General features: G+C 38.9%; 1 protein-coding gene across 3 annotated transcripts in view; it reads right to left on the bottom strand.

Moving 5' to 3' along the window:
* Window positions 1–14,293, bottom strand: part of IGF2R (insulin like growth factor 2 receptor) — a 58,031-nt gene that overhangs the window by 14,650 nt on the left and 29,088 nt on the right. For all 3 annotated transcript variants that reach the window (XM_082303453.1, XM_082303452.1, XM_082303454.1), the window contains exons 20-34: window positions 13,341–13,442; window positions 12,395–12,496; window positions 11,550–11,724; window positions 10,085–10,252; window positions 9,393–9,536; window positions 7,950–8,128; window positions 7,492–7,579; window positions 5,829–6,053; window positions 5,337–5,467; window positions 4,561–4,658; window positions 3,614–3,750; window positions 2,820–3,010; window positions 2,151–2,277; window positions 1,661–1,783; window positions 401–663 (exon numbers count right to left, since the gene is read on the bottom strand). In XM_082303453.1, the coding sequence (XP_082159579.1) occupies window positions 401–663; window positions 1,661–1,783; window positions 2,151–2,277; window positions 2,820–3,010; window positions 3,614–3,750; window positions 4,561–4,658; window positions 5,337–5,467; window positions 5,829–6,053; window positions 7,492–7,579; window positions 7,950–8,128; window positions 9,393–9,536; window positions 10,085–10,252; window positions 11,550–11,724; window positions 12,395–12,496; window positions 13,341–13,442 (2,253 nt within the window). The remainder of the gene's footprint in view (window positions 1–400; window positions 664–1,660; window positions 1,784–2,150; window positions 2,278–2,819; window positions 3,011–3,613; window positions 3,751–4,560; window positions 4,659–5,336; window positions 5,468–5,828; window positions 6,054–7,491; window positions 7,580–7,949; window positions 8,129–9,392; window positions 9,537–10,084; window positions 10,253–11,549; window positions 11,725–12,394; window positions 12,497–13,340; window positions 13,443–14,293) is intronic.

Raw genomic sequence — 14,293 nt, 5'->3', positions numbered from 1 at the left:
CTCTAGTCACCTGCCTAGAAACAAAGACTATCCCCATGCACAGAGATGCTATCCATCCTCAAGCACTGAAGTATCTTAACCATCACTTCCCAAAATGACACTCTATGGCTTCTATTTGAACTGTACAGAAAAGCAGCTAAGTAGGTTCCACGAAGGGGTTACTCTCAAGTGTTACAAGTTTTAACTTGGCTCAACACAGAAACCAGGATTTTGTCAAGTATTGCTCACCCCTGTTGAAAATGTCAGTATGGAAAGCACACAAGAACTCTTGTATGAATTTGTCTTCTGTACTACAGGAAGAAACCCTTCCCCCAAAGAATTTAAAATATACTGCTATTATATCTAATCCCCCCCAGAAATTTTAAGTCCCACAAGTGTTTTCTGAAAAAGTGATTCTCACCTCTTCTTCACAAGCCAAGGAAGTATGCCAAGAGAAGTAACTAGTGCATGTCTGCTCGTCAAAAGACACAAGAACAGGCCGGCTCTCATCTCCAGCTTCAGACTTGCATACAAAGCTAAAATAGCTTTTATGCCTCAGCACAGGGTCTGCAGGGCAAGGATCTCCATCTTCATAGACAAGCTTTAACACTTGATCTTCATAACTTAAAGTTTTACTCTGTTTTCCAGCATTAACTGGTTTTCGGCCACCTGTGATGCAGACAGCTAAAGTAGAGAGAGAAAAATAAAGAAAACAGATCAAGTCTGATGCAACTGCCCTGAAAAATTGCACCATACAACATAAGCAGCAGGCAACTTAAGATTTTAAGGTCACTTTAATTTTCTTAAGAAGAATAGGCTTTGCCACACTATCCAGAGTTGCCATTAAACTGAGCTGAACTGCAAGGACCAAATGTTGCCTTTAATACTTCATCAACCAGCTGAATGTACTGCATCTATACATGCTTAAGCAACCACAGAGCAGTGTTTGGTTATTGCTTCTCTGAAAACCAAGCAATTAACACAAAATGTCAGGCAGATTTTATGTAATTTTATTAAGATGCCTATTAAAAACCAAATCAATCCAATATTCTTCTAACTACACAAAAATAATTTTCACAACGAACAATATTCCTATTTTAGCACCTAATATGCTTAAGTATTATTTCATATTCACTTTGACAGAAGAGCTAGTAATTCAACCTGCAATTAAGCAGCTTAAAAACCAGTTAATTAAGCAGAAAGTTGACTTCTACTGATGTTTCAGAAGCACCCACATCAGAACAGAAAGCTAGAAAGAGGGCTCGCAAAGGTTTCAAGTGCAGACACAAAGCCCAGTGCGGATGCAGTACAGTAATGCACCACCACTGAGTTCACTCTAGCTGGAAGCTTGTAATGGCTCCATTTTCAGAACATTAAAGACGTGCAATAGAAGCACCTACATTCCTGCCCTCATGTCCAAAAAAATACCCATTCATTAGGAACTAAAGGGACAGGGACTTGAAGTGAGTCCATGCAAATGGTGTTTGGTAGAAATACATGGCCTCATTTCCTAAAACAGTTTCAGGGTTTTTTGCTAGCCATTACAGCCACACAGCTGTTCCCTTCACTCCTTCTGCATTTGAAGTAAAACATCACATTTTACCGTAAACTTGAGCATAAGCATTTCTTTTGGCTACCCTATAGTCAATGATCACAGTACCAGAGAGGATAAGATGCTTACCAGCTCCATTAGCACATGAACTTTTAGCTTCAGCACAAACATTCAACTCAATTATTCTGTTATGTGAATCACTGATGGTATAGCCAGACTCTCGCTTTAATGACGTCAAATCAAAGAGGTGGCCTATAGAGAGATCAGGGAACAACTTAATCTCTTTTTCAGATTCAAAATCAAGACATTTCTTTGTATTATAAGCTTTCGGGAACTTAATTTAGTAGAAAGGTTAACCAGACCCTTTTTGCCTGCTAGCTTAGAAAGGAAAACAGTTACTTACATTAACAGAGGAAAAACTAGTTTTGAACTATGGACTATTTATGTTCCAAGGGATATTGCAGCACAAGATATTTCTGCTGTCAGTAAGCTTGTTAGTCACTCCCCAGAGGATGTGTCACACTGCCCTTTTCTAACAAAGTCCCTCAAGAACACAAACACAGTAGTGCTGCTTCCAGCAGCCTCTTCCACATACAAAATCCTGAGGCCTCCTCCTTACCTGTTGCAGGATTGGTTACCCGACAGTCATTTTGCACATTGCTTTTAAGAGGACATGCAGCAGCAGTGAACCATAAGAAGGTATATTCACAATCTTCAATGGCAGTTATAAGTTCTGGCTTTGATTCCTAAACACAAAACAGTGGAGAGAGTGACATCTCTATAGAGTGATAGTGTTAAGATTCCATGCCAACAGGTTTATCCCTGCAGCCTGTAGCTGAGCTCAATTCAAACACACCAGTCCTAGAAACCAACACATCATCATGGTCCAGTGAATTTATCCAAAGTCCGAGTATTTTACTGTGATTATTTCAAATACACAACAGTACAGAATCACTGTCAGGAGAAATAAAATTAATGAGAGGAGAGCTAAAGGTAGCCTAGGCCAACAGAAAATCCAAAAGGCGATTCAAATCTCATCAAATGGAAGAGTACTTAATGGCAAGGCATACAGATGTGCAAGCGTTAAGAACTACGCAGCCAATAGCATTATTTACTAACTGAAACACTTCCCAACCTGCACTACATTCATCTTCAAGATGGAAGCAGATGATCTGACACTATTACAGATGACAAAATTTGTGCCAACAGACTACAAAATGACCTCTTAAAAATTGCTCAGCATCTAAAATACATGAACACAAAATCCCAGCAGAAGGAACCCACTTACAATTTTGCTTTCATCACACTTGAGGCGCAATACTGTTGTTTTCTTCCGAATTTTATCTGGACACTGATCTCCATTAATGTATTTCAGGACAGAAGTGACATTTTCCCAACGAGGACCATCAGCAACTTCCCCAAGACTGGTACATTTTGTACCCTCAATGAGGGAGGCAGCAGCATCAGAAGGGCAGGAACCTATACAAATAAACAAAAACTGCATTATCACTTCAAATGTTAGAAAGGTGTACTTGCCTGGAATAAAACTCCACTACTTGACTTTCAGGTATATTATGGCTTCTATGGATCTATCTCCAGGCCATTGTCCAAACCATACTCATTGGGGAGTATTTTCCCCAAAAATCACAACTAGCAGCAATTGTCTCACTTCATTTAAGGTCATGCAAAAAGTAGTGGCAGCTACCACAGTGGAAGTAGATTGCTACAGACTGGAAAGCTACAGTCTGGCCTTGCATTGCACAAAACAGAGTCAATCACAAGATGACAGAGAAGTTCTGAACTGATTATTTTAATCTTTAAGAGCTACAGCATACTTTGGATAAGGACAGAAGAGCCAGAGTGATAAAGTTATCAAGAGAAGGTAAGAGCTGCTAGTGAATCTCACCCACTAAGATGGAAATCAGGCCCACAGTCTACCTTTCCCTCTGGCGCTGAAATCACACCACTGTCTCCACATACTTTCCTGTGTGATTTTTCTCACCCAGAGCAGCCACCAGCAGTACTGTCCTACCACTTGCCATCCCTAGCTATAGGAAGAATATATCTTTATTTTGCACTTACGTGTAGGACTATACGGCACTAAGGGCTTGCAGACATTAATGTAGTATTTCTGGGTAGTAGCAGATACAGCAATTGCCTCCCAGTTCTCTCTATGTCGCGTCAGGGATGAAAAGTCATAGAAGTTTCCTTCATCATCCCTGTACAAAAGATTAAAGGCACGTAAAATAATTAAGTACTTTAAAGTTGCAATTCTTAAGTTACTACAGTAATTTTAACCTGATAACTCTAAGCAGGGAATTACGCTGGGAAAAGAAGTCTGCATTGGACTCAGTGCTCCCCAGAAACTTCAAATTCAGTAGAGAGATATATCACTGCACCAGCTATCCCCACAGAAACTGTCCACATGCAAACAGCTCTCAGCCAATGCAAGTGTAATTCCAACTTTTAATTCAAGCATGCTGGCTTTCAGTGCATGGCATGCACACACACAGTTACAGTGCACTGTTTCACCTTAGGGTAGTGACCTATAATGAGGCCAGATGTTCAAACTCTGGGCCAATTATTAGCCACATTTGACCCCACTAACCCAATCTTAATGAGCTAATACTTGGTTGTGACAGATTTAAATGACATTTTTCCTGAAGCATTCTTTGGTGGAAGTTTCAAACCTACAGTTGTAGTCTTACTCAAATTAGATATTGTTAAATAATAACTAGACACTTCCAACAACCTAACATACTCAGCATTCAACCATCAATAAATACATACCAAACAGTACCCTTTTATTACTCTCCAGAAGAACATCAAAGTATTTTTTTTCCAATGAAATTAGTTTTCGGAAGCACAGGTTGCAAACGTTATTTAAAATATTATGCATTGGCATTGAATGCTACATTAGCTGGTCAAAACACAACAGCTAAAGGAGCAGTGGTGCACTGAATTGCAAGAAGGCCGTATTTGTCTCTCTCAACATACAGCTCCATTTTAGTTTTGTGGAAACAACTTACTTGTAGGAGCACTCAGTAGATTTAAGAGGTGGGCAAGCATACTGAGTATGCCATTCAAACATGTAGGTGCAGTCTGGAGTTTCCTTCAAAAATACAGGCTGAAAGAACACAAGACAAAAGTAATTTGCTTTCTCAATTAGACACATTGAAACTGAAATGTCTCAGTCATGCTACAGGAAGATCCAGGAACATACATATTATCTTAGAGCCACACTATGCCTCTGACCAGCTGAAAAGCACGGCTTCTCCCAAACCTGAGTTTATCCACATGCACACTTCTGATAAAAGGGCAGCCATTAGGAATTGTTGCCTCCCCCATGAAATAAGAAAAGTAATTCTAGACACCATTGTTTAAGAACAGGAAGAGATGCACAAATACAGACAGATACTAAAAGCAATTAACCAGCTTAGTCTGGCCATGTAATACCTGCTTTGTTGCATATTAAGCCTTCTACCTTTTATTTCTTACAAAGAAACAGCTGTTATTTACGGAAGAACATCCCTTCCTAACTTCTCCAAGAGTTTTGGTAATGATAGATGTCCCTTAAAGGAACAACATGCCCTGATTTTCCTGGGCAATGATAAAGGTACCATCCATAAATAGGAAATTCAAAACATTCTTCTTTTTTTTTGTCCCCTACCAGGACCATTGAATCACCTGTCTAACCTGTAAATGATCAGGCATGTTCATGTTCTTCACCCTACCCTTCCATACTTTAAAAAAAGAGGGCAACTCTGGAAGACAGTATGTACAGGAAGCATGTTTTGAAACTAACCTCAGATGTAGTCTTGTCACAATAGAATAATATGGCAGTTGATCTTTCATATATTTTATGACATTTTTCTCCACTGGTGTAATTAATCATTATTAAACCATTTTTGAAAGTCAGCTTGTCTGTACGTAAGCCTAGAAGCAAAGAGTTGAGAGAAGTCAACAGCTACAGTAAACACACAACTGCAGTAATGCCTCTGGCAACAGGGTCACACAAACACCAATAACATGCACAATTAAAGAACTGATAGACAGACTTCAATCTTCCTCTAAAACTTGCGATCTAGTTATTGAGTGACTACTCCAGTACAGTAAGGTTGAGCTCATTTGTAACTGAGTGTCAAGGTAACTACATGTATGACATTTTATCTGCACATTGAGCAGAAGCAGCGAGGTGCTTTATCTCATTAGATGTATAAGATTAGCAAGAACCCTTCTTCTATTACACCCTGGCTAATCTTCCCATTCCCTAGGTTTGTTTCAGTAAGTGCAGTACCTGCTACTTTTCTGAAAGTACTGTCCATCTTCTTTACTTGACAGGATGCAACACTGTGACCCTCTGCAACACTGTGACCCTCCGCGCTGCAAGGTTGTGTTATTTCTCCACAAACTCTGAAGTAGTAGTCATACTCATCTGTGCTCACTTTTATGTCATTATTGGAAAGTGGCTTCAGGTTAAAAACGTGACCATACCTTGGATCTTTCACCTGGCAATCCTTTCCTTTAAAGAGAAGTTAAGAATTTAAAATACAACTTAAGATCTACTAGCCTTGCCAAATACAGCGGGAATAATTAAGGCTTACTAAAACAAATAAGGCCACAAAAATGAGTAGCTACTTTAGTGCCTTAACACTGAAGAACCATCTTAGTTCAGCTAAGGAACTCATTTCGTGAAGTCACCAATATCTAGAACTACGTGACTATGTATAAATGGCACATTTCTTTTATAACTGTCACTAAAGCAAGATGCAAAAGTCACACTGTAATTCAAAAACTACCTCAGAGTGGTCTCAAGTGCTTCCTTCAGCTGTGATGAAGGTTAAGTACAGAATCAGAGACACTAAGTCCAGAACTTGCTTAATTATCTAGAAAGAACAGCAAGGTCACAAAATCAAAGCAAAAGGTGTCTGAGATGTCAGTCTTGTATCTTCTTTTAACAGCTCTGAAGTTTGCTGATTTAAGAAAATAATCGGTCATAGGAAATATTTACTCCAGCTAACAAATCTACAAAGATGTATATAAAAGAAGATTTAGGAAAATTCTTGTTTCATGAGTCTCATTAGCTGATATATGTCAGTGACTTTGCTGTTGATCAACTCCTCAGTTTTAAAGTGACTCTTTACTAAATATTCTGAAGCTTTTTTAAAAAAATCATCAGATTGTATCACATGAACATTATGCTCTTCTCAATTATACAAGTTGGTAACAAGCTAAAGACATCAGTTTCCCTCCCTTCAAAACAACAATTCAGTCACCAGTGTCCTGCACAGTAATTATGTGCTACAGAGCAGTAGTTTGTGAACATTCCTCATGCCACGTGAGATCACTGGCAGTTTCAATAATGTCTAGGACTGTTGCGATAGATCCTTTACAGGAAGTCCAGATGTTTTATAAGGAATTATCTACAAGCTGCAAAAAAAAGCCTGCAAAGGCAAAGAAGATGCCTACACACTTAACCCTCCATCTAAGAGATGATAATCAAGTACCAGAACTAGAACTTGTGATTCTTTGTTGTACATCCTGGAGTCAAATGCAAACCGAGACTCTCTCACTGGTCTCTCCCCCATTGTTTAACAAGGGCCAAGTTTAAAGCCTTGCTTCCAGTCTTCAGTGAGGGACAAGGGAATGACTTGCCAGGCATAGAATCAACTCTGTTCTCATGAAACCTGATGCTTTAATATTTACTAGCAAGTCTGTCTGTGATTTAATAAGGTAGTACAAGGGTTTCTTAAACCAGCATTATTACACTACCTTCTTTCCCTAGACAGGCAAGTACATTTGCCTGTCATTGTGAGATAGGATTTGTAGTTAGTTTAAAGCTCCACAAGCCAACACTTTTTACAGAAAGATTCACAGGGCAAGAAACCAACATAGCTTCCTAAGTATTTACTACTTGTACAGTTTGATTGAGAATTTAAAGCTCAGCTAACTACACTTACCTTCTGCTTTGTGAACAGGACATGCTGCCAAGGTCCTCCAAACAAAGACAAATTCACAGTCAGTCTCTTGCTCCAACACTGGTGATCCCTGCAGAAAAGAGCCATATGAAGGAGGCTTACTACAAGTAAGCCTTACTTACACTGCAAGTCTCAAAACATACATGCATGGCGCTTTTTTTTACTGCAGTTTCACAGTCTAAGATCTCCACTATCAAATTCCAGTACTCATGTTCAGCAAAGAGCTGCTTTTGGTGGCTCACAGGATTCCGATAGTTCACTGTTGTGTTCTACAAGTTCAGTAAGGCAGACAGAGCTTTATTAAGAAGAGACAAGGAAAAACCCGGTATGTAAGTTTTTACGTTTTAGAACCAGTCTCTCCATTTTAAGAGGAGCAAGCACAGTCTATTCTGTTACCAGCACTAAAATTCTCATTAACAACAAGTAGAACAGAAAATTACCGTTGTTTGATCACACTGGAAGATTATACGTGTAGAGTAACGCTGATTATCTTTGCATGTGTCACCATTCAAGTAGATAATGCTTAATGACCCATCAGTAGCAGCCTGGGGGTTTATCTGAATGACTCCAAGGTTCTTGCTTTTATCAGCGTATTTCACACAAGATCCTATGGCACCACCTACAGGAAAAGAACTGGGTTTTAGCTCAAAGCTTTGACAACTAGAGTTAAATTTAATGTAAAATAATGTAACAGGGTAGCTTTAAGAGAGCTTTGAAGTAAACTGTCTCAAACTCCTGAAGCAGAACACAACACATACATATTCATAAATACAGATAGAGACATTGTGTACCTAAAGCCTCTGAGGAATAGAACAAGTTACTGTCCTGCAAACACTGAAATCTTTCAAACTCCACTGATTTATCTGGTTCCACAGACTTGTAAAAGACTACAGTAGTGTTAAATACATTAAACTGGCTAGAAATGCAGTAAGACAAGGTATAAGCTTCTCATTCTGGCCTCATTCAGTTAGGAGATTTCAACAACAGTTGACTTTCTGTACTAGTTTCAGCTGGGTAGTTAATTTTCTTCACAGTGGTGAGTATGGGGCTGTGTTTTGGATTTGTGCTGAACACAGGGCTGATAACAGAGATGTTTTTGTTACTGCTGAGCAGGGCTTACACAGAGCCAAGGTCTTTTCTGCTTTCATACTGCCACACTGGCAAGGGGGTGGGGGTGCACAGGAGGCTGGGAGGAGACAAAGACGGGACAGCTGACCCCAACAGACAAAAGGGATATTCCAGACCATATGACATCATGCTCAGTATATAGAGTGGGGGGAAGAAAAAGGAAGGGGGGACCATTTGGAATAATGGTGTTTGTCTTCCCAAGTCACTGTTACACATGATGCAGCCCTGCCCTCCTGGACATGGCTGAACACCTGCCTGCCCATGGGAAGCAGGGAATTAATGCCTTCTTTTGCTTTGCTTGTACGCACAGCTTATGTTTTGCCCATTAAACTGTCTTCACCTGAAACTGCTCACTTTCACCCTTCTGATTTTCTCCCCGATCCTACAAGTGAGGAAGTGAGCAAGCAGCTGCATGGGGCTTGATTGCTGGCTGGGGTTAAACTATGACACTTTCCTATCTTCTTTAAAAAATAATAATAAAATCACAGAACCCAGCAATACTGCCCTCCATGCAATTTTCCCAAATGCATTCACATACATCTCAATGCGAGAATCCTGATAAGCATTAAGACTGCTCTCAGTTTGCAAAAGTCTGTTTATTAATACTCCTGACACATGTCACCCAGGTCTAAGCTATTTCCATGATTAAACAGACAGAGTCAATAAACCCTACTAAAATATGCAGGAACATCATTCTGACTATAAGGTCTTGCATCAGAAGCCACAAGTCAAGAAGTGCTTGCCACTTGGCTTACCAGGACATCCAGTCACATAGGGCAAGGGCTTGCAGACATTCAAGAAAAATGTTCGCTTTTTTGCTTCCTTTGAAGTGTCTATAGGAACCCATGGCTCACCCTCTTTGCTCAAGTCACTTAAGTCATACTCATTGCCAGCAGCATCTGGAAGAAATGCAGTAAACTGAGAGAACTTACAGCAGAACTGGGTTTGAAATGTTACCGGTTTCACTGACAAATATACAATTCAAAATAATTTTCAGAATCCCATTAGATACATATTATGAGAACGTACTGTTGCCACCAGAACATCACGATGCCAAACGCAGATCATAGTTCCCCTGACAGTTACTTCCCAAATGTAACTTCTCCACAATTCACAGGTGTATTTTTACAGATGTCAATACTAAATTAACTCATTTGCTTCAGAGCTGGGCTGAAGCAGCATCAGTCACAATAAGGATTAGTTTTCAAAGTAATTATCAGCTTTCTTGTGTATACCACAACATTTTAAATTAGCTTCTTTCCCTGTTTGTGTAAGTTAAACCTGCTTCAATTTGCCTCCTCTCCTACCCTACAACTTCTATAAAGATTTTAAGTCTTACAAATGTCTTCACAATAGGTATTTTTAAAGCCCTCCACTGACCAGAAGTTTGCTGTTCAGTTAGTCCTTCCAACACAGGACAGAGCCTGCTCAAATTCCAGGTACTTACCTGTAACCTGACAATCTACAGGAGCAGGAGCACAAGCAAGAGCTGTGTGAAACTCAAAAAAAGTATCATGGACATCCAGCACTGTGTTTATCTCCTCACGCACAAACTTAAGCTCTCCAGGATATGAATCATTACAAATGAAAGTCACTCTGAACATGTCTGATGTTCCTGTAAAACAAACATTTATCTGCTGATGGTTCTGTTTGGAACACCTGAATTTAAGTTCGAGCTAATACTTGACGTCACAATTTTCTAACAGTTTCTTATTACTAACTGCTTCAAGGATAACACTACCTTACTCATTATGGGTCTTAGCTATAAATATGCAAACGTTCTTTAGAAAGCTATGAAAAATTGCCTAGGAGCCCCAGCTACGTCTACAAATAAGAGACCAAAATGCCTTGACACATTTCAAGAACATAATTACCTTCACTGACCTGTGTTCCCTATGTTCTTTGACATATATGAAGAAACACAAAAGCTTTAAATTACTGCTTTTAAATTACATCACACAAAGTTCTGGGTTTGGGGGTTTTGTTTGTTTGTAAGAAGTTCAGTGTAATGACTGCAGAACAAATAATACTGATCCTATCAAAGCACTATATTTTAAGCTCTGTTTAGTTCTCAAGAAGTGACAGAATTATGTAAGGGAGTATTATGTGTCATCAAAATGCTTAGTAGTGTTATAAAAACTGTAGAACCTCTCAAAGCAAAATACGTAAGAGCCCAATCATTGTTTCATATTATGTACAAAAATGTCACAACTGAGAAAATAAGAGATATCACCCCAGCAATTTGTACAGAGGACAAGCACACAGAAGCATCTGAGGGTCCTGAATTCAAAACCCAGTTTTCCCGAAGTCTTTTATTGCTAAAATGTCATATTCCTTTCTATGAAGCTCAGTTTCAGTATAACTGGAGAGCATGTAACATCAAAAAACTAGATACACATTTTTCATTTGTTTTATCTGCAAAAGAGACTTAAATTCATGAAGTAGATATACATGAAGTATTAGAGCACCAATTCAAAAAATTCCATACAGGAGAGTATAAGCTTACTGAAAACTGACCTTTCAGATATGAAACAACTTTAGAGAGCACTATCCATGAAACTGAAAATAAAAGCTATTACTTCACTTAGAAAAAGAGCCAGATTTAATTTTATTTGACTATCCATTTCTCTATGCAAGGACCACTATTTTTCATCTGCTAAGGAAAAAACCCTATACTGTATTGAGTCACTTTCCTAGAGTTTTGAAATGCACATGTATTACTGAAAACTGAGTCTTTACCATTCTGTGTAGCTTTTTTTCTTCCTGAAATTTCCATATGAACCAGTTTGTTTAAGTAATTAATACCAAGCCAAACAGACTTCAGTACATGAACAAAAGAAAGAATGAAGACCAGTCACACTAACTTTTTACAATACAAGCATCCATTTCCACTGCGTATTTCCGGAACTCACCTGACTCCACATGAAGAGGACCTCTGTAGGTAAGAGTGAGAAACCCTTCACTGGACAGAGAGAGGGTTTTGTCCAATTCCACCCGCCTCACAGGTGTCAGATTTTCTCTTTCACACCCAGCAGCTGTTTTGCCATTGATTTTACCACAATATGGCAAGTGTCCACAAATGTTTAGCTAGAAGGTTTGAGAACATGTAGATATACAGAATATTAACTGCATCAGAAAAACAAGGTCCACGTAGCCATTTCTACATCAGTAAAACTCCCTTGCCAAGAACTATTTCAAACAACATGGTTGTCTTACAGTCTGGAAACGACAGACATTTCAACTATAATACAGTAACAGTATCCTCAATCTTCAGATTACAGGGTCCACAAATTCTCCCCACTAGAAGTACAGGGTGTGGTTCAGCAAGTTCATTCTTGGCCTAAGATACCACTACAGTTTTATCTGTGACAGCCTAGGACTACTGACACATGCAGATTACATTAAAAACACTGATATGGACAGATTAATCCCTTTCTAGGCTTTCCCTGTCGATTTCTTCAGAAACAGCAGGTAAATTGGTAGTACACAACAGAGTCCATAAGGGGAAAATCATCTCAGAAAGGTAGCCTCAAAAGTGTGGCAACCTTATGTTCACCAAGAACCAGAAGTTTAATGCTTTTAAGACCATCTCAGATGAATGAAGTTATCTTTCATTCCTTCTCTCAATCACAGTGCTTTCCTGACAACTCATATTTCCTAGGAGGACTGAGTGAAAGCTCCACTAGATCATTGAGCAACACAAAAACATGCAACAACAGCGCTCATAAACAACAGACTGCACAGTTGAAATCCTTACCAAGAAATTCTTCCCATTACCAGTAGCCGAATAGCCCTCATCAGAAGCCAATGGCTGCAGGTTGAACACAAAGCCAGTGTTTGGATCTCGCACAGAGCAGGACTGGAAAAAAAAAATTACAACAGAATTACTTTCTCCTTCTGCATTTCTTCTGTTTAGGTTTTACCTCTAACTTGTTTCAAGAACCAAAGCAGTGATGTAGATATATTCCTAGCCTGCATACCAGAACACCAGAATACAGCTCTGGCAGTAGCTTCATTCAATTCTTTTGTACATTTATTCAATTATTTTTGTTCACTGACATCAGCCACACCAACATATCAAAGTGGAATTTAACAGATGGCATCCATCATATATTAGTAAGAGCAAGGAAATTTTAACTGAGGGCTGTCTTCACACTTATGTGTTGAGACCTGTAAAGCAGAAGCAACTGAGTAGATTTCACAGAATATTCTGCACTGGAAGGGACCCACAAGGATCACTAAGTCCAACTCTTTAATGTATGGCTCATATGGGGATCGAACAGGGATCAAACCCTCAACCTTGGTGCTATTAGCACCATGCTCCAACCGAGCTAATCTGAGGGTTTAGCGTGAAAAAAGAAAAGTCTCATTTGATGATCTGCACAAAACAAGGACAATACATATCCTTACATATAAACTCAGTTTTACAAGCAACGTAGCAAGGGAATGAAACATTCAATTACAAGAGCAAGTAAACTGTTCTCAAGAGAAATCACCTGAATACTTTGGTCAGAAATCAGACATTTCAGAAACACTTCAAAAATAAAGCAATAAGATATCACATGACTCCATCATGATCAACTTAAGATTTCACTTTAGTTAGTTATCTTCAAGAGCCATTTAAACACAGCAACCAAGAGTGCTAGAAAAAAAAAAAATAGTACATTGGGACTACAAATACAATTTACATTCTCCTTTCTCACCTGAGAATCATCTTTTGTTTCCTTGATTGGACAAGCAGCCTCAGTTTCCCATAAGAAAGTGGCCACACAATCCAGAATAGCTATAAACCGTGGGCTGCTACTCTGGAAACAGATTGCAGAGGAAGACCAGAGTAAGTGTAATAGCTATCACTTTCTCATGTTTGAGATTCCACCTTGCAAGAAACTGTCAGGTTCTTCTAAAAAACTTCACTACAAAGGCACACAATTCTCACCCAAATTCCCTCGCCCCGATTTACCTTGAAGGTCATCATCGAAAATTTTGTCTAGTTAAACACTTACCATGTCACCAAGCATTAGCCAAGAACTGAATCTGACATCCAAATATTCAGATTAAATTCAATATTTAACCTAGACATGTGTAACTAGATCTTGTCTCAGTCTAAGCTTTGAAGAGTTTTGGGGTATAATACATAGTCCATAATTAAAAAAAAAAAAAGCAAAAGTAAAGCAACATAAGCCTGTTAGGTGAGGTACCAAGATAACAGGAATATTAATTATATACACTTCATGTCAGTTTTCAGACAAAAGCAAAGCAGTTCATGTCTGCAGGTCATAACTGCTCCATGTCACAGATTTTTCACCACACCTCTTAGGCTAAAGATCATGTGGGTGATGAGAGTAAGACCTGCAGATTCACAAAACCAAGCAAGCTTAAGTCTAACAATCCCCTCAGTCTAAACTTCAATATGTGGAGTTCTATCACTGAAAACTCTACAGATTTAAGAATTCTAGAATTAATAATCTAAGGAGGATGCAGAACCTAAGCCTGAAGATACACTTTACAATATTCTTCCTCTTAAGAGGGTCCGTAATGTTTGCAGTTTTAAGTCCTCATGTATTCTTCATGCTAATTGGACCAGTCTGAAATAGTATTGTCCATCTAAGCTGTTAGTTTTTATCTAGCTCTTATTTATGTAAAATACTGAGACATG

The sequence above is a fragment of the Coloeus monedula genome (assembly GCF_965178545.1).
Source record: "Coloeus monedula genome assembly, chromosome: 2".
Lineage (NCBI taxonomy): Eukaryota > Metazoa > Chordata > Aves > Passeriformes > Corvidae > Coloeus > Coloeus monedula.
Note: the sequence above shows the minus strand (reverse complement) of the source record. Positions and strands in the feature narration are given on the sequence as shown.